General features: G+C 38.0%; 1 protein-coding gene across 1 annotated transcript in view; it reads right to left on the minus strand.

Moving 5' to 3' along the window:
* Positions 1-27,224, minus strand: part of LOC120770503 (protein similar-like) — a 66,071-nt gene that overhangs the window by 15,203 nt on the left and 23,644 nt on the right. The window contains exons 2-6 of the mRNA XM_040098030.1: positions 25,326-25,513; positions 24,970-25,217; positions 24,679-24,903; positions 24,440-24,606; positions 24,260-24,366 (exon numbers count right to left, since the gene is read on the minus strand). Of these exons, the coding sequence (XP_039953964.1) occupies positions 24,260-24,366; positions 24,440-24,606; positions 24,679-24,903; positions 24,970-25,217; positions 25,326-25,513 (935 nt within the window). The remainder of the gene's footprint in view (positions 1-24,259; positions 24,367-24,439; positions 24,607-24,678; positions 24,904-24,969; positions 25,218-25,325; positions 25,514-27,224) is intronic.

A 27,224-nucleotide genomic window follows, 5' to 3' on the forward strand; every position in this document is an offset into this window, starting at 1 on the left:
CAGAGTAGAGAGACAGAGAGAGAGAGAGAGAGAGAGTGATTTGAGGTTGGCATGAAGTTTGCCAAGAATCGACCATAACTTGGCGAACAAACTAATTGTCGTGCATTAAAACTAATAGCAAACCGGCAGGATGCAATGCTAGTGCGGCGCGTACGACGAACAGGGTTGCAGCGGCGGGGGTGAACGACCAGACCAGCAAAGCGACTGAAGCAGGAGCAACAATTGTTGCTAGTCAGCAGAGATTGCAACAGCGAAACGGAAGTGCACAGCAACAACAAAAGTGACAAAAACAACAACAACAAATTTTGCAGCAACAACAATATATGTATAAAAGAACAACAACAACAACAGCGAAAATGTTACAACTACAACAACAACAAAAAAGATGCAACAGCAATATAAAAATGCAACAACAACAAAAATGCGGCAACAACAACAAAAGCAATTAGACCAAAACTAATCAACAACGTTAAAAACACAACAACAACAATCAATACAACAACAACAGCCAATACAACAACAACCAATACAACAACAACAAACCGTGAATGACTTTAAAGTTGACTTTAATAGACTGGTGTCTTGCGTCAATTTTTTTTTTCTTTTTTTTTACTACTTATTTGTTCGCTGGCACGTTGTAGCAGATGTTCGTGAGTTTAGTGGCATGAAAAATTATAAAGCATCCACAGCGTGTAGCACAGCACACATGTGAGCGAGCTGGCCTTTGAAAAATGCGCGGAGTCTGCAAAATGTGTAGGAACAGTTCCTGGATCCTTCTTTCTTTAATTACAGCAATTTTAAATTGTTGCCTTAGTCAAAGTTCGTAAACGTTCTGAGTTGATGTGGCTTGTTGGTTTGATAAATTTTTTATTGGAGGAGTAGGATTTCAATTCATACTACGCACAATAACAACTTGTTCAAGAAGAAGCATTGCAGAAATTAATGTTTAACGCGAAAACTCATTCTATATTATATTAAGCTTAGATTTTTGAAAAATCTCCACCAATAAATGTATGTAATTACTAATTTCTGGCTAATGAGCCGTCTGAACTTAGTCTGTCTCTGCATTTTTTTATTTCCCACTCAATACGTAAGAGAAAATGAATGCTTGCGTTTATTGAGGATATCGTAAAGTTGGCTCTGAAGAGCAGACGTGCCATAAAAAACTACTTCTGTTGATGAAGTTTTCATGTGTCTGTGGTACTGATAAGTGTTTTTGTCATAAACAGAAGCAAATGAGTCCGGACGGAAGGAAAGGACTCTAAAACGAAATTGCACTCACGGCAACGAGGTAGTCAGCAAAAAATTAGCGCAAGCTACTAGTAAGTCTGCACGATAGTGGCGGTATTAAATAATAAATATAAAATAATATTAAGGGAGAAGCGGCTGAAGAGAACTTTGAATAAGTAATTCTATTTTTTATAACAAAAATTTTTAAACTCAAATATACTACATAACTCTATATAATCTCTCAACCGTCATTTGATAGCATGTTTTTACCAAATATTATGCGACCTGCGTATCTTTTTGTGTTAGGCAGCTCCAGCAAATAGATAACCGCGTAAATCAATCATAGATGACCAAACGGGAAAAACCGTTATTTGAGGTAAAAAAAACACAAAATAAAATATTAAATATAGCTTCAATGAAATGCTGGCTCAGCATTATTAATCATAATGCTGACGAAGCAGTCTCGTGAAATGCAATGTAGTAGCATAAGCTCAAGTGCCGACAACCGGTTCCAATTACATTCCTAGTCAATTCCGATAACAGTAGGGTCTACGAAACCGAAAATAGCCCGTATTTATAACCGACCAATGAGTGTCAACTCCTCAATAGCCCCGACAGTATTACTGAGACATTTAGACCAGGATTTCTACTACTACAACAAGCCAATATAATGAAAACAAGAAAAAACGTTAACCTTTCTGGATATATTTTTATACCATGACAAGTTTGTCTTACACCCATCAAAATAAACCATCAGACGAACATATGGTATAAAACAGATCTAAATTCTAGTGGCTTTTCTAGGAAAGGTTAGTTTAAAGGTTTGATATCGGTGCATGACGCATGTCTTCTGATCTTTGCAGGTATCATTCTATTATTATAGTTTCATTCTACTGAAAATGCTTTTGATGTGCACGGTTATTGTACACATTCTAACCGATTGTTCGGATTCCGACACACTTAGAAATCTTCCCTATTCTTTGCAAAGATTTAGTTCTTATAGTTATAATTCTTAGTTCGAAAAATCCAGACTTCCTGATATAGATATTTCCTGAGTTCAAATTCGAAATTTTATTATAAATGTTTCATCCATTGTCACATATCGAAGCAAAAACTAGAGTTTATTCTTGAACATCACCAAACACAGCTCCGAATCATCAACTCTTCGTTGTTTTTGGCCAAAAATGAGCTCGCGCGGCGGAATTCACTTTGTACAAAAATGTAGAATGTAAATAAAATGTTCCCTCAAAAGTTAACTTTAATTCAAAAGGTTACTCCCTGCTCATATTTAAGAACTTTATTCTAAGCTCTAAGGCCACGAACTACAATAATCAACTTTAATCTTTGCAATAAAATAAATAATCATGACCTCAGCCCGGGAGCAGTAATATCGATTATTTAGAGGCACTTAATTGTGTCGTGGGCAGTTCGAGCACTCAAACCGCACAGCACGCACATTACTCGGAAGCATGATGGCATTGGCTTGGCGTTAGAGAATTCAAGGGAGAGAAAAAGGAGGAAGAGTAAAAGGAGAAGAAGTAACAGGAAGATAAGAAAGTGGAGAAGAAGGAGAACGAGTAGGACTAACAAGTACAACATGGCATGGTATATTGGCATTAGGCAAAACTTGGTTGTGGAAGCGATAAATAAAGCACGCTGAAGGGAAATATTAATTAAGAATTTTAGTGCAGTCAAAAAAGAACCAGAATGTAGTAACTATAAACGTAAGCGGCAATTAATTATTAAATAAATAAATATAATAGAGAATATAGTTAAAAAGACATTAAAGAGTTTAATGGCTGAACTGTCAACATCGCTGCATTACAAATTTACTTCAAAAACAAGAAAAAACGTAAAATTGGTTTTCACCGAAGCTATAACAGGTCAGTTGAAAAGACACCTGGATGGCGCATAGATGGCGCTACTAGAATTATATCAATATGATTAGATAGCCCCAACCTTCAAAAGGTGCGTGGAGCACTAGTTTGGGAACTATATCACATTGAGTGAAGCAAATTTTGTTATTGTGAAAAATGTGGATAAAAAGGATTTTCGCTTTGGCTTGATGACGAGTTTCCAAACTCTCCCTCACGAAAATCAACCAACAGTATTTATATGCTAAGTTTAGACATGGTGCAATGAACACCGAAGATGTTACAACGCAATGGACGCCCAAAAGAGGTTGTTACGGAAGAAAACATCAAAAAAATCCACAAAATTATTTAGAATGACCGTCAAGTAAAATTGTTCAAGATAGCAGGCACTCTAAGGATATCAACTGAACGTGTTCATCATATCATTCACGAGTATTTGGGTAGCAGAAAGCTCTGTGCGACGAGTTGATGATTCGAAGCAGCAGTTTGGAGATGGCTACATCCATTTACTCAGAAGACCGACAATCATCGGAGACTGCACACGATGAACACGCTCCAAAGCGTTGAAAAACGCAACAGTCCACTGATAAGGTTATGGCGTCTATATTTTGGCATGCGCATGGCTTTATTGACTACCCCGAAAATGGAAGGACCATCAACAACGACTATTATATAGGGTTATTGGACAGTTTGAAGGACAAAATCACCGAAAGACGACCGCATTTGAAGAAAAAGGAAGTGCTGTTTCACCAAGACTTGTGAAAGGTGTCACAAGTCAATGAAAACGATGGCAAAAGTCCATGAATTGGGCTTCGAATTGTTTGCGAATCCAAAGTATTCTTTAAATCTGGCCCTCAGCGACTATTTCCTGCTATCAGATCTCAAAAGTATGCTCGCTGGGAAGATATTTTCGTCGAATGAAGAGTTGATCGGCGCAGGTTAAGTCTATTTTGAAGCAAGGGACAAATTCTACTACAAAACTGGTATCGAAATAACGGAGGGTCGCAGCACCCTTGAAGGGAACTATGTTGAACAAAAAAACGAACTTTGTGTGTTCCTATGGTAGGCCGGGGACTTTTCAAATGACCTACTAATAGACTTTACAAGTAAAATATGTTTCCGTACCAGAACTTGAGTGTAACCGAACAGTCTGTATGGCAGCTATATTATGTAGTGATTTAAGCTGGAAAACTTCCTCAAAGTTGCTTTTGACAATCCGTGTAAATTTAGTGAATATATCTTCTCAAGTAAAAAAGTTTTCATATAAGAACTGGAGTGTGATAGACCAGTAGCTACTACATGCTATAGTGGTCCGATATCGACGATTCCGACAATTGAGCAGCTTCTTGGGGAGGAAAGGATGTGTGTGAATCGATATTTCGTAAACTGAGCGACTAGTGCGCATATATACAGACGGACAAGGCTAAAGAGACTCAGCTATACATACATACACACAATATATACATATATTTTATAGGGACTCCGACGTTCTTCTGTATGTTCTGGGTCTTGCAAACATCGTGGTAAACTTAATATATCCTATTCAGATGATAATAAATATTAACTAAAGTCGCACTTTATACCTCTCTGGAGAAAGCTTGAATAGTTTGAGCGACAAATGAATGCAAAACCATAGATAATTAACTTCGCACTCTCACACAGCCTCCGAGCTGTCAACGGTATTTGCTAAACTGGAGAGCTTGTCATTTAGCTGTCATTCAACTGTCGGCAGCAGTATAAAATTTCACTTGAAATGAAACGAAAAATTGCATTGACGCAACGCTCTTATTGACAACCGAATTCCGAAAGGAGTAGCATATCAAATGCAGCGGCAGAGAGAGTAGCATAAATGAAATGAGTATTCACATAGCGACGAAATTTATGATGCGTCTAAACGATATGCAATAAGAATATGGTGGAAAAAACGATGAAGACGGCGTAAAATGGAGTAACGAGAGCAGCAAAAGTGTTGCATCAAAATCGTTGCTTAAATGTTTCATGTCAATTTCAGCAGCAACGCGAGCGCAATTTCATTTGCAGATATCGTAAGCTGTCACTTCATATAAAACAAGCAAAAACAAGAACTACGAAACAGTAGAAATGTAGCTCTAAACCTCACCAAAGTAGGACCCAGCAGGTGGCGCGAGCAACTGACAGGCAGCTAGCCAGTTAGACCGGGAGCCAGGAAGCCACACCAGCGGAAGCAACAAACGGGCATAGCTGGAGCTCGTGCTACATGCAGACAGACAGGCAACTCACGCAGCAGACATGCATTTCCTTTTAAGCCAACACACGACCATAAAATAAGCCACGCAGCCAAACCGCACAAACAGAGCTGCCATGTGGAATATGGACTGGGTAACGGTATAGTGCCTGCTGTGAGAGGGCAAGAGAGATGTATGGAAGGAAGAAAGGAAGCAAGTAAAAAAAAAGAAAATAGTTAGTGTAGACAAAGCTGTAGCGTGTCCTGGGTGAATGCACTCATTGATGTGCGAAAATCAGTATGAAAATCGGTGAAAATGCGAATGCTTATGCATTTTTTTGTGCTTTTTGGCTGCTGTCTTCACAAATTTCGCAAACGATTTTGGAAAGGCATCTCGATGAACTGCAGACTAAAACGATTTCGTTAATAGTTGGTCCGGATAAGTTAATATTATATGAAAAATTATTTTGTTTTGGTTGTAGGAGCTGATCAATTTACGCTTTAAAGGCACAGGACTTCGTTGAATCAAAGATTTGTTATAGATGCGGTTGTTTAGGTACGGTTCTTCTCCTTTATTGGCGTAGACACCGCTTACGCGGTTATAGCCGAGTTTACAACAGCGTGCCCGTCGGTCTTCCTTTTCGCTGTTTGGCGCCACTTGGAGATTCCAAATGTAGCCAGGCCCTTGTCCAACTCGTCTTTCCAACGAAATGAAGGTCTTCCTCTTTCATTTGTTTCCCCCGGCTGGAACTGCGTCGAATACTCTCAGAACTGGAATGTTTTCATCCATTTGGCCGACATAACCTAGCCAGCGTAGCTGCTTTATCTTAATTCGCTGAACTATGTGAATGTCATCGTATATCTCCTTCAGCTCATCGTTTCCTCAACTGCGGTATTCGCCGTGGCCAATGCGCAAAAGGACCATAAACCTTCCGCAGTACCTAAACACTCCAGCTCTTAAAGTATTCGACGCAGTACCCGCCGGGGGAAGTGAGAAGGGCGAAGAGCTCCACTACGCTGGAAAGACCAGGTGAGGAAGGACTTGGTTTCGCTTGGAATCTCCAATTGGTGCCACATTGCAAAAAGAAGAAAGGACTGACTCGCTGTTGATAGCTCGACTATAACCGTGTAAGCGGTGTCTACGCCAGTAAAGAAAAAGAATAAACAACAAAAATCGTGCTCAGGGTTTTTCCGGAAAGTAAAAGGACTGATTTTCTTACACCGCAACTGTACTTCGGAGCGTGCGCGCACCAACTGGGTTCGGTAGAGAGCGTTCCTAACTAACGAACGGGCGGCTGGTTAGTTGTCTCGTACGCAATTAAATACTGTGTGAAACTCGGTAAATCTGCGACAGAGACGTTTGATATGATCAAGCAGGCTTACCCAGCTTTAGCAAGTAGTGGTGTGTTTCGGTGGCACCAGGCCTTTTTGCTGGGCCGGAAAGAGGTCGCTCATGAAGACCGGAAGAATGAACAAATCCAAAGTGAAAATGATGCTCTTGTCTTTTTTGACATCAAAGGCAGTGACCACGATGAATTTGTTCCTCCTGTACAAAGCGTCAACGCTAAATTTTACGTGGAAGTCCTCAAGAGACTCAAACGAAAGGTCAATCGGGTCCGACAAGACATCGCAGCCGATTGAAAGTTGCATCACGACAACGCCCCGGCACACACCGCCATTCTTGTGAACAGTCACCTAACAAAGGCCGGCATCCCAACACTTCCGCAAACGCCCTACACCACAGATCTGACCCCTCGGTTTTTTTGTTTCTTTGCCTGAAAAGGCCGTTAAGAGGGGATTCAAGCAGCATGCACCTTGGCTCTCAAGGCTATTCCGGAGAATGCTTTCCGCGACGTCTTGAATGCTTGTAAATCGCACTGGCAGCGCTGCATCGACGCAGAAGGAGCCTATTTTGAAAGTTTCTAAAAAAAATTGTAGCGATTAGTTCAATCAATTTTTTTAAATCGACTCAGTCCATTCAGTTTCCGCACAAAGTCTGTATGTCAAAATGTTCTAAGTATGCGTGCCACCAAAAATGTCGCTGGGGTTGCCAAATCACGAAATATAAAAGGCAAACTGCATTCAGCAAGTTCGAGTAAATTTTGCAAACCCAAAAAAAATTTTTTTTTTGTCAATTGTTCCGGTCAAATTGCATTACATAAGTATATCTATGCATGTTAGAAAATTCGAATTCTGAGAATTCCTGTTTTTTTTATATAATTTTTTATACATATGTACATATGATGTACATACATACAGATTCAACATATTATATTCCTATTATTCCATGCAATAGTGCAAAACTACTTTGCCATGCTACATTAACTTCAGTCATTCTTTACACATATTCGAATACATTCGCTGGCTCCTGCCGCTCCAATCACTATTTGGCAATTTTGTACTTTTCTTTTCCGTCAACTATAACGCTATTCTACGATTCGACCTTTCGCTTCCGCAGCGGCGAATATTTTGCTCACCTCAGCTTGTTTATATCAATATAAGTACACAGTATGTATGCATGTATGTGTGTGCGTGTGTGTATATTGGTGTTTATAGGCGATGGCTCAAATTAAACTGCTAAACCGAGCAGGCAAACGAGCGAAGCGCAAACAAAAGGTCTAAGGAAAGCAAAGTTAAGGTACGAAATCAGTTGTCAAACACATACATATGTACATACACACGTACTCCCAAATATTTCACTAACTTTCTCGCAGCGAAAACCAAGCGTGAGCGGGTGAGAGCGCTGTGCGAAAATGATGAAAACAGAAAATTAAGGAGCAAATCGAAAAAATTAAAAGCTTTGTGCAATCAGATTTGCATATGCATGGGCTGGCAACAACAACAGCAACAACAAACACATTCACCGTTATGCGTCTGCATTGCATGCAATTTTGTAAAAATTACATTTTCCTTTCTTCTGCTGCTTTAGAACAACACTGCCATTTATTTCTATCACTTCGTCCTTTGAAATTTAATGAAAAGATTTTCCACTTCGCCGATTGACAGTTTGTGTCTTCGCTTGTGTTACAAGAAATGCGAAAATGCGGTGAGGTGCGCGCTTTTGGTAGTATTTTATGGAAATCAGTTGCTTATTGCATACTTTCGGGCGTTGCAAATTTCAAATTGTGTGTGTGACTTCGTACTACAGCGTCCAGCTTTAATAAAATGAGTGTTTAAAATATATTTTTCAATAAACAAAAGTTTTGCGAAATATGTGAAAAATATTTGTACTTAAGGGTTCTTCTGTAAGGAGTAAGCGCGGGAAAGTATGCAACGGAAATTAATATTTTTGTTAAAAAAAGAATATAAAAATTTAACATTGCTTTTTAAAACGCATTTGGTTGTGCAAATTTGACCCAGACTGGTCCATTTAAACTGCGCAACCAAACCGAATCGAAACAAAATTCCTGGGTTTATCAAGAAGAGGCCGCAAAAGAGAGCTTGACAACGCAGCTGAGGACCTTACTTTCATGAAACAAATCATTACTAGTGACGAGACCTGGGTTTATGAATATGACGTCAAAACAAACCAACAAATAAGCCGAAAACGAAAAAACCTCTGAAATCGATCGCAGCTCAGGCTTGTAATATGTTTTTTGGAAAATGCAATTCACACTTAATCTTCTTGGGCTTATTTTGAAAGCGAGTAGCAATTTTTGTTTGGTCAGTCCGAGTCAAAATTTGGTATTCTTTTGAATGTAATATCATCGAAACTATTCACGCTGAAGTTGAATGGCATGGACGGATGTGAAGTTTACAGCCCTTCCTTTCAAATTAGTTTTAAGTTCCAGTTGCCAGATGTTTCGAGCTAAGATTATCATTGAACACAAAATCAAACAGAATTCAGAACTTAGTGATCAAGCATATTGGGAGAATGATGAGATTTTAGGTTGAAACTTCGTTCTAGAAGACGTCATGGGTCTAAAACCGGTTTTGAGCCAGCGATTTTTAAGGTGAAGTTTAAAAAATCTCACTAATCGGTTGTAAGAGTGGTATTTGAAATAGGTTTACGATCTGACAGATTGCGACAAATGATCAATAGAGTATCAAATTGCACTTAGGTATTAAATTTCTTTCGGATATCTTAAAAACTGACGAGCATATTTTTATGATCACTAAAAAAGTTAGTTCAGCCTTGAAATCCAACGCAGAATTACCAACCACTTGCCAACTGGTGCTACTTTGGACTTAGTAGGCAATTGAAAAGTAAAGTCCTCTCCCGACGAACAAAGACCAAACTCAACAAGTCATTCGCGTCCTGCTATATGGGGCGGGAGCATGGATAACGACATTATCTGATGAGTTTACTTTACGAGTTTTCGAAGTACTGCAAAAGACTTACGGTCCTTTGCGCGTTGACCACAGCAAATATCGTATTCGATGGAACAATGAGCTGTATGAAAATTATGACGACACTGACACAGTTCAGCGAATTAAAAGACAGTGGCCACATCAGCCGGTGGAAGACCTCCACTTCGTTGGAAAGACCAGGTAGAGAAGGGCCTGGCTTCGCTTGAAATCTCCAATTGGCGCCACTTTGCAAAAACTAAAAAGGACTGGCGCGCTGTTGTTAACTCGGCTATAACCGCGTAAGCGGTTTCCACCCCAGTAAAGAAGAAGATGAGTCGGCCTTAGGAGTGTTCGAGAGAAATTTATGCGGAAGATTTATGATCCTTTCCGCATTGGCAACGGCGAGTACCGCAGTCGATGGAACAATGAGCTAAACGAGATACGGCGATATTGACATAGTTCAGCGAATCAAGATACCGCTTAACTCGATAAACTGTTGCCTTGTCGAAACAGCTTTTTCTGCGTCAAATGAAATATTTTTGATTCCGTACTATATCGGAAATCACAATCAATCATACTTAGCACATACTTAGCGCAGCACTGCGCTTCTAACGGCAACCTGATAATAACTGATATTGAAAATTTATCAATTTTCTCACCGCCAACGCAAAACAAAAATTTACTGACAATTTGAAATATTTTAAGTATTTAAAATGATATTTAATACGTTACATGTAGAGGGGGTTAAGCTGAACCGCCGTACTCGTTATAACTGTATATATGCGCTAAGTTCGAACGTGATCAAAAGCAGCAATGGAACAGCTCAATTGACACACAAAACGTTTCATTTCATGGCTTTCAAATTAATTGCTGATTATACATCAAATAACTAACATTGCCTGCCCACTTCCTCAAGGTGAAGACACATAGCCAACAACGAAATTTGAATGCAAGCAAATTCGGCAGAGCTTACATATTTATTAAGCAACCGGTTTAAATTTGAGTTACTAAGACCAAAAAGTTTTTGCAGATAATACAAGCTATTTTTAAATTTAAAAATATTAAGCATATTAAAAAATTAAAAAAATTAAAAAAATAATTAAAAAAATTAAAAAGAAAATGTATAAAAATAATTAAAGCAAATTCAAAAAATCACAAAATATTTAAAATCGTACGCTCGAAGAGAATTAATGTACAGAATTAAAAGATAAAATTTCATGGCGCACAGAGACAAGTCAATACGTGCTGGCCAAAAGCAAGCAGTGCAAGAAAAAATAAGTAAAGATGAGAAGACATTGAAATGGCAATAAAATTTAATGTAATTCACTTTCCTAAATGTGTCGTATATTATTGACTTACAGCAATTGAGTTGCAGCACATTTAGCAATTTCTATAGAAAGACATTGTGATTGTGAATCCCCATTCGCATTGGCATGGCAATGTTCGACTCATTTATTAACGCAAAAATTGCAGTTAACTGGCAACGTAATGCAATGGACAAGTCATTTCAACAATTGTGTAACGTGACAATGAGCAGCAATTGGCAGACAAATGCGCTGCAGTGAAGTTGCGAAAAGGATCACAACAACGGTGTAGAAGACGACTGCAGCGGGAAGATAAGCGCGCGCAGCAAAGAAACGCAAGTGGAGGTTGTAGGTGCTGCAACGCCGCGCTTATATGCGCACACAACAGCATGTGGCAAGTGCTGAAAGCTGCTGTTAGCGGCGTGTGGCTGCTAATTGTAATGCTGCTTGCATGTCGCATCGGTACATTTGTATGTATGTGTGTGAGAAGCATATGTCACGGCAGCTACGTGCTGTCAATTGGCTAGCATAGCCGGGAAGCTAACTCAATAGAGATACAAGCAAATAAATACATATATCGATGTGTACTTAAAGTATTTAGGTATGTATACATATTTGATAGAATCAAGCTTATTGGCAATGTGCGCGAAAAATTTAATTTTTAAGGCATTTTCGATATCTATTAATTGCAAAAACGTTTCTTTTTTTAGGTATTTAAGATATCAAGCTTCAAGTGCAGTGTGTGTAGATTGAATAAAAATTCGGAAAGAATGGAATACAAGATAATACAAAAGTGAATTTCTAATATATAGTTTGTTTGACGTAAGTAGAACATGAATAGAGCTAGGGAGCAGCTGATGTACATCATAAATAGCTGTCTTCGATTCACCAAGCGTTAAAGAAAACTATGGTATATCAGCTGTTCAAACTGCTTGATAGTACTTGCAGCAAAACATAAAACATTGTGACAAAATAAATCTAAGAAATTCTAATTAATTCTTCGGGTAAATGATATTTCAAAAAAATCTATTTTGCTAAGTTGGTGGACTGTCCTTAATTACTATCGCGATCTGTCGAGTAGTTTGTTTAAAGCAGCGGCTTAAGTCGGTACATCTCAGTAATGCGTTGCGATTTTTACAATGGATAAAAATATCGAACAAGTATTTGTCTAAAATTTTGTATATTTAACTAAATTTCGTGTGTGGAATCGTTGCGAATGTTGGAAAAGACTTACGCTGTTCCAGTTTTAACAAAAACACAAGCCTATGAGTGGCACAAAGGCTTCAAAGACGGTCGAGAGGTCGTTGAAGACATACCTCGCTCTGGACGACCTTCGAACTCTTCAACTGATGAAACAATATTAAAAAGTGAGGGATATGGTGCTTAAAGATCTTCAGGCAAGTGTGCGAGAGATGGCAGAGAGCTCGACATCTCTGTTGGATATTTTCTGTTTAAAACGCGTTCTTGCTCGACTCGTCTCGATAAAGCTGAATTTTTTTCAAAAAAAGAATGCCGTAAACAGCTCCCTTTGGACAAGCTTGATGATGCAAATTTCGATCGCACATCCATGGAGAGCAACTGCCGATAAGACATGGGTTTAAGAGATTAACATGCAACCAAGTCAACAATCATAGGAATGGAGGAAAAAAATGTGCCGAAACCACAAAACCTACGCTAAAGCCGCTCAAAAATCAAGGTTAGACGTCGAACTTATTGTTTTTTTTTTGTTGATATTCATGTTATGGTGAATCATGCATTTGTTCTGGAGGGACAGACGGTCAATAAGGCGTTCTATTTGATCGTATTGAAGCGTTTCCATGAGAACACCCATCGAAAACAGCCGGAATTGTGGGAGAACAATGCATGGATTTTACGCGAAGATAATGCACCCTCGCAACGAGCCACGATTGTAACCGAATTTAAGACTAAAAATGCAATGAAAACCATCGATCAACCACCGTAATCACCAGATTTGACTCCGTGTGATTTTTTTTGTTCCTCAAACTCAGTCGATCGCAGAGATAAAACCAAATTTGCTGTAAGAGCTGAGGACCAACCCAAAAAGTGCTTATGAAAAGTGTTTCGAGGACTGTAAAAATCGTTGGCATAAGTGTATTGCATCTGTTGGGATTAGGTGACAAAATAAGCATTGATGAATAATTAAATATTTTCCGTTTTGTTTACAATTTCCGGGTACTTTTTTGTTACAATTTATATCCGCTACGATGAAACTTGGAGCTCCTCCGACGACAGTGCAAATGTCCTGCTGCTCTCTTTATTGGAGCAATGCTTCTTTCTACACCAAATAATATGCCCTTAATGCCCTTAATTTAGAATAGTATTCATGGATTTGCTTTATTCATAAAAAAATTAAATATTATATTAAAAATATAAAAAATTAAAATTTATATTAAACCCAATAAAAATCTATCTTCGTTTAAGACAATAATTTGTGCTGAAGACGGCTAGTATATGTTCAAAATAAGCAAATAGCATATATGTATTAATTTTTTAGATTAGCGCCGTCTTCGCTGCCTTATTACGAATTTAGAACAAGGCGGCTAGTAAAAATAGCATATATGTATTCCTTGATTTTTTAACAATTTAAATCAGTATTTTCTGCCGCTTCGTTGTTTAAAATGTCACGAGGCAAATCACTCTTTTACAAAGCTTTCAACGAACTGCTTCGTTCTTGAAGCAAATGCCATAATGCCTCACACTTTATTAAACTCAACATACTATTATTCATATTTATTTTAATATAATTAGATTTATAGCCAGCAACTGTATTATTTATCTCATAAATGAGAGTGCATTTAGCTTAAGACTTTACTACCGACTAATTCAATATGTGAGCAAAACACGTAACTTTCATTCATCATCATAAGTCATCGCAGTGTCTTGCAGGCGAAGTGAAATACACTTGGCACAAAGCAACAAATAATCAAAATAAATAACGGATGCAGTTTTTCGTACTTTCTAAAGGTAAACTAGCTGCATCCTTCCTTGTTTATTTGCTACCTGTTAGAACTCCTCAGCAGCAAACAAACAAACCACGGCACAAAGGATACAGGAAAAGCCATTAATTAAGCGCAAAATAACCCAGTAGATAATAAAATTGGATTTTGTGTTATATTATTACATTTTAGGAATTAAGAATATTTTTATTAGAAATTTTGTTTTTTTTTTTGTGGACTATTTTGTTGAGCTCTCTTTCATACTCTGAACAGGGTACATCAAGTTTGCCTTGAAATTTGTAACACGCAGAAGGAAACATCGAAGACCCGATCATAGTTATAACTGTCTATCCGTCTGCATAGATGCGAATAAATCCCTCGGTTTTTGATTTATTTGATTATTGTGCAAGGCAGCGCTACAATCTCTAAACATATTGCTCCGATTGAATCACTTTAGCACATAGCTGTCAGATAAACTGACCGATCAAAATCAATGTAAATATCCTTACAAAATATACCTTTTTTAGCTATAAAAATACACCTGTAAAAGATATTTTAGATTATGCGTAGGCAAGGTTAACGTTAGACGGGACTGCAAGGTCGTCCATCATTCATAGAAAATGAAAACCCTGTTATATTAGCATTAAGTAGATATTCTTGTCTAGGATTTTGAAAAAATCGATTTTTTTTTGCATATCTTGAAAGTTTAGACTTTCAAAAATATGACCCTGGAAGGATTTTTCAAAATTCGACTTATTTTCGGAGATACAGCCGATTTTGTGACGTGGCGTCCGTGTTCACTAGAATTGTCTCCTAAACTTTAAACGCGTTTTTCTCAAAACTGACTTTTTCAGAGCGATACCCACGATTCCTCAGGTTCTACTGGATCGATTTACTTTGAAATTTTTATAGAGTCTTCTTTATAGGCTTGTCTATGGTTGGAACTAGCCCCTTCCCCAAATTTTTATTTTTATTATTATTAAAAAATTCGAAATAGTCAGAAAAAGTGATCCAAAAAAACTTTTTTTTTCAGGCAGTCGCCGTTTTGTGAAAACAATTTTTTCCCACTTTTTCGTAGTTCCGGCCATTCCGACATTATTGTAGATTAATAATATTTTTTTTTTGGTTTCAGATAACTAGGAGGGTTGAAATCATGGATATGGTCACGTGGAAATTTTAAGAGACCCCCCACTTCGTCAGCTCATAATTTTTGGAATTCTTTACTTTTTTTAGTTTTTAATTTTTTTCTGTACTCTTCTAAAATTAACAAATAACTAATAAAAAAATGGATAGTAAAAATATTAATTGCCTTTTTTTACGACACTTTAAAAATTACCTGCATCTAGACCGGAATACCCCCTTAAATGTATGACTTCTTCTTCTTTATTGGCGTTAACACATCTTACTTGGTTATAACCGAACTGCGTCAAATTCTCTTAGATCTGGAGTGATTTCATTCACTGTCTTTTAATTCGACAGCGATATTCGCCATTGCCAATGCGCAAAGGACCATAAATTATCCGCAAAAACTTTCTCTCGAAAACTCGTAACGCCAACTCATCAGATATTGTCATCTGCACCATATAGAAGGACCGGGATGATGAGTGACTTGAGAGGACTGAGAAGTAAAATTGCTTACTCAGTCCGAAGTAACACCTGTGACAAGAGTTATTCTGCGTTGAATTTCTAGGCTGTCATTATTGTTGGTGACTGGTTGAATACTGACGACTGTTTGTTTGAAGACAGGGTCTTGCCGACGTTCACTACCAGACCCATTTGCTTTACTTCTTTATCCAGTCCGGAGAAAGCAGAACTAACGGCGCGGTTCTCGAAGCCCATCCTATCACTATATAAACCGTTCTCTGCTGTCTTTTTCTAGTCCTTACTTTAGTAACGGGTGCATTTGCATTACATATGTATATACTATAAAAAAGTTGCATTATGTATAATAAACCTATCGGCACTATCTAATTTATAAACATGCATACATTAGCATACTCTAGTACTCGCTATACCCAGCAAGGAAGTAAGTACGAATTAAGCAATTAATTACCCTATCAATGTCAATTTATTACATTTCCTGCTGGGGAAACAACCTTACTTCCTTTCGTTTAATTCAGCAGCTTTGCCAGCGATGCCATCTCTCACAAAGTTGCATTTTGCAAATAAAGCCGTAAACGAGATACGAAACAGAAGTGTATTGCACTTATGTATGTGTGTATGTATAGCTCAGTACAGCGGCATTTCCACAAACTCTACTACTTATAATTCAAACTCACGTCCATTTTCCAACACTGCCAGACAGCGAACTCCCAAAGCAAGTCATGAGAATTTCGCATTAAAGTTTATTTATTTGTATAGAGTGAATGGCAAAGAGCAATCCTGTGTGTACCTTTCTGTATGTATGTATGTATGTGCACTTCAATTTTATGGACTTAATGAAATATACTAATTCTCGCATAAACGCATAAGAACAAGTGTTGTTGTTGTTTATGAGTTGAAACAAAAGTATGCTTCGACTAGCCAACTCTTCTGATGTAGACAGGAAGATTGTAAGGAACTTTTAATAAACACATTTCAAACACGTTTACATAACTGTATACATACATATTTATAAAGGTTCCAGGAACATTTATACTCGCGATGCAGATGTATTAATATTTGTCTACAGGTGTTTGGAGTTGGTGAGTTGTTGAGGTTCTCCATTTAAGTGAAGGAACTTCTGAGTATCCGTTTATAGCAATTTTAAATGTAAGTAAAGGATGTTCAAGGAATAATTTTGAAATAAAAGACAGGTTTCATATAACTACTGGTATGATGACTACTAACGAAGTATCTTTTTATATCTAAAAGGTCTTAAAAAATTTTATAAAAACAGTCTTCGATATGAAAATTATCTGCTCGCTGTGAAAGCAATATCAAAGTTAACGATTTGAACTTGACACAAGAAAGTATGCAGACTTCTCGCCAAAACGGTATAACCGCTTTCTTCAATGCTTCCAGGTTTTGTTTTACTAATTTCACAGTAGTTTTACCATTGCAAATGACTAAACTTCCTCTCAAAAACGAAAATACAAATAAAAACTTGAAAACAGAAAAAATTTATATTTTTTCTATAGAAAACGCAAGGCATGACTTGTTCGATTCGCTACTCTCTAACGCTTGATGAACCGAAGACAGCTAATGTAACGAGTTTTCTGGCAATTTGTGGATTCCATTGCAAAAGAACTGCGCCGATTTGGCGGTCAAGAAGGAATCAAGCTAATTTTTGATACACTGTTCGGAAGTGAATTATTATAGTGAGAGCCTTCTGCATCGATCGAAACAAATCGTAATCAAAAGTGGCAGGGTCTCGGCCATAAAGCTGATAATGCAAAACTTTCCAGTCGCTGTTTCTAAGTAGGATTTACCAGAGGTTGCCGAGTATTATCAAGATTTAAAGCTTACCGATCCAAACATCACAGCTGCTGGCGTACGCCGACGATATTGATATCATCGGCCTCAACATCCGCGCCGTTAGTTCTGCTTTCTCCAGGCTGGACAAGGAAGCACAGAAAATGGGTCTGGTAGTGAACGAGGGCAAAACGAAATATCTCCTGTCATCAAACAAACAGTCGTCGCACTCGCGACTTGGCTCTCACGTCACTGTTGACAGTCATAACTTACGAAGTCGTAGATAATTTCGTCTATCTTGGAACCAGCGTAAACACCACCAACAATGTCAGCCTAGAAATCCAACGCAGGATAACTCTTGCCAACAGGTGCTACTTCGGACTGAGTAGGCAATTGAAAAGTAAAGTCCTCTCTCGACGAACAAAAGCTAAACTTCTATAAGTCGCTCATAATTCCCGTCCTGCTATATAGCGCAGAGGCTTGGACGTTGTCAACAACTGATGAGTCGACGTTGCGAGTTTTCGAGAGAAAAGTTCTGCGAAAGATTTATGGTCCTTTGCGCGTTGTCCATACGGCGAATATCGCATTCGATGGAACGATGAGCTGTACGAGATATACGACGACATTGACATAGTTCAGCGAATTAAAAGACAGCGGCTACGCTGGCTAGGGTCATGTTGTCCAGGAATGGACGAGAAAACACTCCAGCTCTGAAAGTATTCGACGCATTGTACCCGCCGGGGGAAGCAGAGGAAGAGGAAGACCTCCACTCCGTTATAAGGACCAAGTGGAGAAGGACCTGGCTTCGCTTGGAATATCCAATTGGCGCCACGTAGCGAAAAGAAGAAACGACTGGCGCGCTGTTGTTAACTCGGCTATGATCGCGTAAGCGGTGTCTACGCCAATTAAGAAGAGAAGAAGAAGATCCAAACGAGGTTAGTTCTCCGAAAAAACAGCCCTTGGCTGGATAAAATCCAGGTCAATTTCGGTAACGCAGAACCGGTTGTCGAGAGAGTGCAAATCGGAAAAGTGGAAGGGTGGTGCCACAACCAGGACAATCCGCCAACAAAGGGGAGTCATATAACTTTCCCCAGTTTTCCACATGAGGCATTGCTACTCCCGACCTTCACATATTATCTGAGTCTAGCGATCCACTAGCATGGCTTCCGAAAAGTCCACAGTACGACCACAGCACTTAATGTCATAAACGCCAAGATAGTTTATGGCCTCAACCAAAAACTATCCTGCGAGAGGACGATCATCGTAGCGTTGGAATTGTCAAAAGCTTTTGACACAGTCAGAGTACAGAGCCGCAACAAAATCTTCAAGTCACTAGCCGACAACATACAAGACAATAGTCGTCCGGTCCCTTACTGCACCGTTTCAATATGGTCGCCGAAATGCAGTGAAACGCAAACGAGGAAGCTACAGACATGTCAAAACAATGCACTTCGGACTATAACGGGATGCTCTGGATACCTCCTATCGAAACTCTGCACAGTGAGGCTCACATACTCCCACATAAGGAGGGTTTCGTAGAAATCATCATCATCATCAGTCACCTGCTTGAAGCGGATCCGGATCAAGAGGTCCTTCCTCAACTACATCGATGACATAAGACAATACGCCGATCAGACTTCCGACACAACTAACTTCGGACATGCACTATTCGCCATTCACAGTGGAGCCATAATCGACCCCGACATTGAACAAGTCCCCGCATAACTCTAACCACCTCTTTGCATGCCCAGATAAAACTACACATTGGACACCCCTCTTTTTATGGTCCGACCCCGTCGAAACAGCGCGTTTGCTGGGCCTATCGTTAGATGACTTCAATGACAACTTATCTATACCTTACCATTTTAACGGGGTTTAGGTACCCACTACAAAAACAATAACAAAAACAGTATTATCGTAATGCAAAGTTATTGTCTCGTGTATTTCGAAAATTTCGGGCGACCTTCGGCAAATTCACGTTTCAATTTAAGGAGTTTTAAGCGGTAACGTTCCCCAATAATGGTTTCTCCTGGCTTTAGTAGCACATAATACAGCACACTCTTCTGAAAACAGAACATTATATTGGCATCATGGGTATTCTGATTTGGTTGGCCAAGTTTCACATATGATATTTTGCGTTTAGGATTCTCGTAATGGATCCATTTTTCATTACCAGTCACAATCCGTTGCAAAAACTACTTTTTTTGTAGCGTTCAAGCACTATTTCTGCCATGCTAAGCGATCTTTCAAAGTGATCAGCCTTAGTCAATTATATTTCTTTGCTTTTGATTGCAACGGGATGATTTTAAACGTTTCGATAAGGCTGCTTAAGTGACTTTCAGAAATTCTGCGAGCTCTTCTTGTATTTGTCAACAATCTTTAACGAAAGTTTTTTTTTTACTACGAGTAAGTAATAGTATGTCATTCATATGTCAGGTAATAACTTCTTTAAAGCCGATCGTCACCAAATAAGCAAGGTAAGCCTACGAGTTTATTGACGACTTAAGAAACCTCGGCGACGATTTAAAACTAGTAAGTACTTCCGTTTGCATCATTTTTGCAAAACTAACCAAAATTTAAATTCGAACCCACCATCTAACAGCTTTTATATATCATTTTCCACATACCTACACATGTTGAGGGTGTTTACTCTGATTATGTTCTCTAATTTTATTATGCTAAAAGCTCGTTATTTGTGGCTACTAAACTAATTTGCATAAATAAAGTGCCAACACAAACATATCCGCCGTCATCAGGCGAGAACTTTGCTAATCCGTTGTCAAGAATGCATTACCATTTGCGGAAAAATATGGCTTAGTGTTATGAATAACTTAAAATCCAACCACAAGCCAGCTTCTAAATGGCTGAAATCAGAAAGTGCCGTCGCTGCTTTCAACTCGTGATAGTCTCTGTGCAGTCACGGTAAAATAATTTTGCCACATGCAAAAAAGTTCCAAAAAGTTGGAGTCAACGCTTGCACTTTTTAGCTGCTGCACCTCCTCACCTCTTCCGTGCACAATCGCCGAAAAAGCGAGACAACGGCCGTTGCACTCATCAGCCGACCACCAACAAAGGCATGGAACGTGCGCGCCAATGCCACGACAGCAGCTCGACAATGGCAGGAGCAGCCGGGAGCGTTGTGAGTCAATGAAGACAGGCGTCGGCGGCAATGGATTGCGAAAACTATTGCCATTTTATGTTAATGCACTTAAGTTAAACTCGAGTGTATGGAACAGCAGGAGGCAGCCGCATTAAATGCGTCTGCGATGAGTGGTGTTTTTCGGTTGGTATGTGGGGGTGGTATTTGTGGAGTGGTTCGGCGTTCGTTCGCCAATTTTATTACATGCATAATTTGCCAGTGCAAAGTGTCGTGGGAAAGCATTGCCGTCTACGTTGTAGCAGTTGCAAGCTATGCTTCCGTTGGCTTGTGGCAGTTATCAAGCGTGAAGTAATTTGCGAAGTTCGTGTGGTGATTGTTTGAATGTCGGCACATGCAACTATGGCGTCTAAATGGTGACCATCTCTAATGTGCATATCGCTTATTCGACAGAAAGTCGCGAAAATAAAGCTATCAGGAACAAACAGGAATTGCGTAGAAGCACTAATATCTGATCAAATTTGACCCGGACTTGTGCATTTAAATAAATTAATTGTTCTTTCTATATTGGTACCAAAGTTTTTTATGTTCGTGTGAGGTTTGATCGCGAGTAGAGGACGCAAAGCAATGGTCTGATCAAATTTGACCCGGACTAATCCCGGACTGGATACGTTTTTTTTCATAAATTGGTACAACCACTTTTTAAGTTCGTGTGAGTTTTAATCTCGAGTAGAGGACGCAAAAGAAATGGTCTGATCAAATTTGACCCGGACTGGATAAATTTTTTTTTTTTTTCATTCATTTGTACAATAATTTTTTATGCTAGATTGAGGTTTAATCGCGAGTAGAGGACGGAAAGGAAATGGTTGACAACTTAGCTGAGGATCCTACATTCATACAACACATCATTAGTGGTAACGAAACGTGGGTTTATGAACATGACTTCGAAAATGTTCAATAATCTTGCCAATGGCGTTTCAAAAATGAACCGAAAGCGAAGAAAACTAAAATCCGCTGAAGCCAATGAAGTTCATATATCTTAGTCAACCATATTACAAACAACAATAACAGCTAAAACATGCGAAGATTATAAAAAATTCTTTTGGACTATTCAGTAATCTAAGATAATTGCTATGACGCCACTAGTTTTTCGTTCTTTATCAAAAAAAATCTTATCTATGAATATGTCAATAAAAAACTTAGGCTTTGGAGACAATATACATAAATCTAACAAAAATAAATAATACATTGTATGAATCGAGAACTGTTCATAACCAATTTTGAATAAATACACATATACACTAGAAAAAGTAGAACTGGTTCTTAAGATAACTATTCAACTTAGATAAGATAGACTGGTGCAAAAACTAAAGCATTTGTTACGCGCAACATTTCATTATTATCAATGAACTGGAGAAAGTATCAAAGTTATGTTAATAAAGGAAAGCCATGACAACTCAGCATAGTGCACGGTATCGCCAAGATAGGAACTAATATAAAGTAATTTATCACATTTAAGCATATAGCTTTGTTGAAACTCTCCACATAAAGTTGAAAGTGCTGGCAAAGACTTTTTGGTAAACACTGACGGCAAATCAGATAGAAATCCTCTTTCATGCAAGTAAAGGCAAATTCAAAGAAAAAGTAAGAAAAAAATGAAGCTAAACGAAATAATATGCAATGAAATGCAACGTGAAATGAATGCAAGCTGATAAAGACTGTAAAATTGTCGAGCCAACTTCGCTGCAAGCAGACATTCTTTCCAAACGACATTCGCCGTAAACGCCGCAAGTTCAACAAACTCACACCCCACACGATTTTTGCAGTCTAGCAGCCACATCGTAAATACTGGTTTCCGTTTGTAATATACAATATGTAAGGACTGCTGCATATTGTGCAAATGTAGCGGGGTTACGGTGCGGTGGGGCAACAATAAATTCCTGACAAACCCTAAACTTGAGAGAAATGTTGCCCACGATAAGCGTTGCACGAGTCAATGCAAAATGTTGCAGCAGTAGCAGCAGCGTTGGCAACAATTGAAATTCGTGCATGAGTTTCGGGTGTGTCAGACAAATCAGCAAAATTTCGAGAGTAACGTTAATATTTTTTTCTTGTTTTAATACAGTGTGCAATTAGTGCTTTTCGACTAGTATATCGATGATTTAGTAAACGTAATGTTCGAAAATAAAAAAAACATAAGTACATACTTTAAAGTCAATTACGGCAATAATTTAAAAACTTATCTGATAATTAATTAATTCTGAAATTTCGAAATTCAATATTGTAATTTCGAATTTTCGAAAATCGCTATTTTAAATATATAAACCTTTTATTCCTATAATATAATCGTTTCATTGTAGGTTCATCCCAAAACAACCTAGTGTCGCTGTTTTGGAATTTTCGAAAATCACTATTTTAATTATGAATTTTCTAAAATCACAATTTTAAAAGTATATAACTTTAACTCACATAATAAAATCGTAGGTTTATCGTCAAATAACATATTTTATTTTAATTTTTTGTTTTTTAATTTTCGAAAATCACTTTTTAAAGCCTATAAACCTTTTACTTCAATATTTCCTTGTTAAAATCGGTTAATCACAGGTGTATTTTAAAATAATTTATTTTTATACTTTTTTTAGGCTTTACGAATCTCACTATTTTAATTTCGAATTTTCGAAAATCGCTACTTTAAACGTATATGACTTTAACTCACATAATAAAATCGTTTCGTCGTAGCTATATCATCAAATAACCTATTTTTCCCTTTTTTGGAATTTTCGAAAATCACTTTTTAAAGCTTATAAACCTTTCTCTTTGATATTATCTCGGTTGAACATAAGTATGTCCTAAAGTAATCTATTTCTATCTCTTTTTGTATTTACGAAAATCACTATTTTAACTTCGAATTTTCGAAAATCATTTTTCAAGCGTATAAATTTCTCATAATAAAATCGTTTCATCGTCGGTATATTCTACAGTAATTTCCTGTTTTTCGAACTGTAATTTCTCACAAAAGGTATTGTTCGCTGTAGCGAAAGCACACTGCTTGCAAGTGTGCAAAACGCTAAAAAGCAAAATTGCTTGTGCAGCAGAAGATGCGAATGCCGGGTGCATTGGCGCAGCATTTGTGAAACGTTCAACTTTCAACTTTTGTGTGGCACTTTAAATGCGTGCATTCGCCTGTCGTCACAGCTTGTGCTCCCTACTTTTGTAACGCAACGCGCTTGTGGAAATTGTATACAATTACATACTGAAGAATTATGTTGCACAGTGTAACATTCCAAAGCGCTTATTAGTACAGGATTTTGATAGATAGAAAAGTTATATCAAGCCAACTTTGATGCGTCACTACTCTGGACAATAAGTTTGATTATACCAGTTTAGCATTTATACCAGTTGTTTTTTCGATTCGCTATTCTGCATGATTTGATAAATCGACGGCAGAGAGTCATAGTATAGTATAACAAAATTTTGTGATGAATATTTATGAACTCTGCTCTGAGGTGTTTTCAAATTGTATACAATATACACAAAATATCATAGACCAGTACACATATGACATGTAAGTAAATAGATGCGAAATGAGTACTTGCGCTTACAACAAACTTTAGTGATAAGACTAATTATCTTGTGTATAATATTTGTTTCACCTCGTAATGCGCAACACACCGAACGCTCTTCTCATTCATATATGGTTTTTTTGTGCTCTCTTTAATATATTTTTACATTTTGATACCTAATCTCTACGTGTCGTGTCTATTTTAATCAGTAAATATATAGTACAAGTATAATGCTAGAATAGTTTAGATATGGTAGAAGGGGTCTATAGTATATATGCACTTATCTTCATTATAAATAATTTTATGCTTAAATAATCTGTTATTATGACTGACAACGCTTTCACTTACCGGTTTTGAATGTTGCCATTAGCCTGTTCGAATCACCGCCATGATGGCAGGCAAACAGTGATTGCTCAAGTAGATCTTCGGCCTTGTAACCGAAGAGATTTTGCATTCTGCAGAAAGAAAAACACAATATTAATAAACGAATCTCAATTGTTCAAAACACATGTGATTGTGTCAATTTACTTCTCATCCACATATGTAAATTTCATATCCAAAGAGTGTTTTGTCAAGAATGTTGTAGTGCCCAGTGGAATTTCTATATTGGAGGGATGCGGTATTGGGCGACCGATGGCGACCAGTACACGATCATCTTTCGTGTTAACCACCAAGTGACCAGTTATGTGTATAACCTATGGAGAAAAAGATAAAAATTAATACAACATATTTCGGGAATACAAATATGGCAAATTCTTCGAACAAACCTTGTACGAAGCGCTCTTGATATTGATACTACGTCCACGACTGGTCAATGTGCATTTGAGACGCACGAAAAGATCACGATGCTCGGTCGAAATGCCTTCTTCGATCATATTCTCATCTTTAATCTTATCGGGCAGACGGTTGCGTTTGATGTTTAGCGCCTCTTTGAGTTCGGCATGATCACATTGGTGGCTGTACTCCCAAATTTGTTGGCCGAGTATGTCAATCTAAATGAAATAAAAAAGAAAAAGTTATTGGTTTTGTTCTGCTATTTAATTATTTAATAATAGAACCTTTGCTAAGCCTAAATAATCAGTTATGTTGTCTGAAACATAGGTAATGTCGCCATCATTGGAGAGTATAATCAGAAAACCATCCAAGGTCTGTTTGATAAATTGTGTTGCCTCGGCACATTTGAGTAAATCAAATTTTCCATCGGTGTTTTCCGTTGTTGAAACGGACATTTGAGTTGAACTGTTGGAGTTATCGTCAATATCATTGTCTAGTTTTATATCTCCAAGAAGATCTTGAATTTTTGGGACTGTAAAAGAGAACGAAGATTAATTTTGTTGTAAACGATAGCATAGCTAATATGTTAATGAAATTAAATTGAGTCATCACTGCATCAATACTCTCAATTTATACTTACACAACTGCAGCATTTCGCGTACTTTCAGGAAAGCTATGGCGATGCGCATTATAGATGCTTTGTCCAATTGGTTGACGTCCTCTTTGCGCAATGGCAAAATCTGTGCCAATTCGCTGAAGATCTCCGTTTCGCGTGAACGTCGGCATCTGGCCGCATCGCGTGATTTTTCCTTACGTTTTTCATTGTTTCTGCAAAATAAAAATGATAAAATTAGCAAAGTAATCCAAATATTCAAAATAATTATTTAAATTTATTTAAGTATTATTGTGAATACAAATAACTTAGACTGTGAGCAGAGACTAGGATTTTAATAAAATTTCGCACCTCAATAGGGGGCGCAACGATCAATGAATTGACGAATGAACAGTATTTGTATTGTCCTTATAATTCGAATTTGTTGTACAAGTTAAGCTCTGTCTAATCCATAAAAAGGAGGGCCCCACAATCTGCGCCAATTACCATGAGATAAGCCTCCATAATAATAGTAGTGTGTGAAAGACTTGAAGCCCATTGTCAACAAACCCATTGGACCTTATCAGTGTGGCTTTACACTTTACTCACAAAATGTACTATCGACCTGATTTTCACCATTTGGCGTAATCTGAGAAAGGACTCGTGAAAGGAAGATCGACACACATCACCTCTGCATCGATTTTAAAGCCGCTTTTGACACCACGAAAAGGAGCTGCCGATATGTCTGAATTTGACATCCCCGCAAAGTTACTTCGGCTATGTAAACTAAAGTTGAGCAACACCAGAAGCTCCATCCGGATCGGGGAGGACCTCTCCGAGCCGTTCGATACCAAGTGAGGTTTCAGACAAGGATATCCCTAACGTGTAACTCCTCTTCTTCAATCTATTGCTGGAGACAATAATATGAGCTGCAGAGCCTTAAGAGTATTCAAGAGAAAGATTTTGCGGAAGATATATGGTATTTGGGCATTCGCATCGGCGAATACCGGAGTCGATGGAACGATGAGCTGTACGAGATATACGGCAACATTGACATACAGGGTCTGTCGCAAAAGAAACAGACCTTTTTAAATATAACTGTTTCTGGTGGCGCCACCTATTGGTGGGTATATGAAATAAAAAGATTGATCTCTTGTCGACATTTCGTAAAAATTTTAAGACAATTGGATAACTACAATCGATGTTATCGATCAAAAAGTGACAGCAGCTTTTGGTCATCGGTCGTAAAATGCAAAGAGCAAATATTAAATTTTGTTTTAAACTTGGGAAAACGTTTACTGAAACATTTCAAATGATGAAACAAGTTTAAGGTGATCATTGCCTATCCCGTAGTAATGTGCATGAGTGGTTTAAGCGATTCCAAGAAGGTCGTGAGGACCTCTGTGACGATCAGAAGTCGGGCCGGCCAAAATCAGTGATTACCCAAAACAATATTGAAAAAGTGCAGGAATTTATTAAGAATGAGCCGAAATCTTCTTTGCGTTACATCGAAATGGAGTTTCATCGCATTTTGATAGATAAATTGGGTTTACGGAAGGTTTGCTCCAAGTTTGTTCCGCACAAATTGACTGAAGAGCCAAAATTACTACGAATTCAACATTGTAAGGATTTGATTAAGGAGTCGAGAAAGGACATAAACTACAAATATTCGATTGTGACTGGTCATGAAACGTGGTGCTTCCAACATGATCCCGAAACCAAACGTCAAAGTGCCGAATGGAAGCATCCAGACGAGCCATCACCGAAAAAAAGTCGTCTTCAGAAGTCAAAAATAAAGACAATGCTGATTTGTTTTTACGATTCCGAGGGTATTGTACACCGAGAGTTCATCCCACCTGGCCAAACGATTAATGCTGTGTTTCACCTTGGTGTTATGAAACGTCTTTTGTCACGCATTCGTCGTGCTCACCACAATACCGTGAGGCA

This window comes from Bactrocera tryoni, chromosome 1 (assembly GCF_016617805.1).
Source record: "Bactrocera tryoni isolate S06 chromosome 1, CSIRO_BtryS06_freeze2, whole genome shotgun sequence".
NCBI lineage: Eukaryota > Metazoa > Arthropoda > Insecta > Diptera > Tephritidae > Bactrocera > Bactrocera tryoni.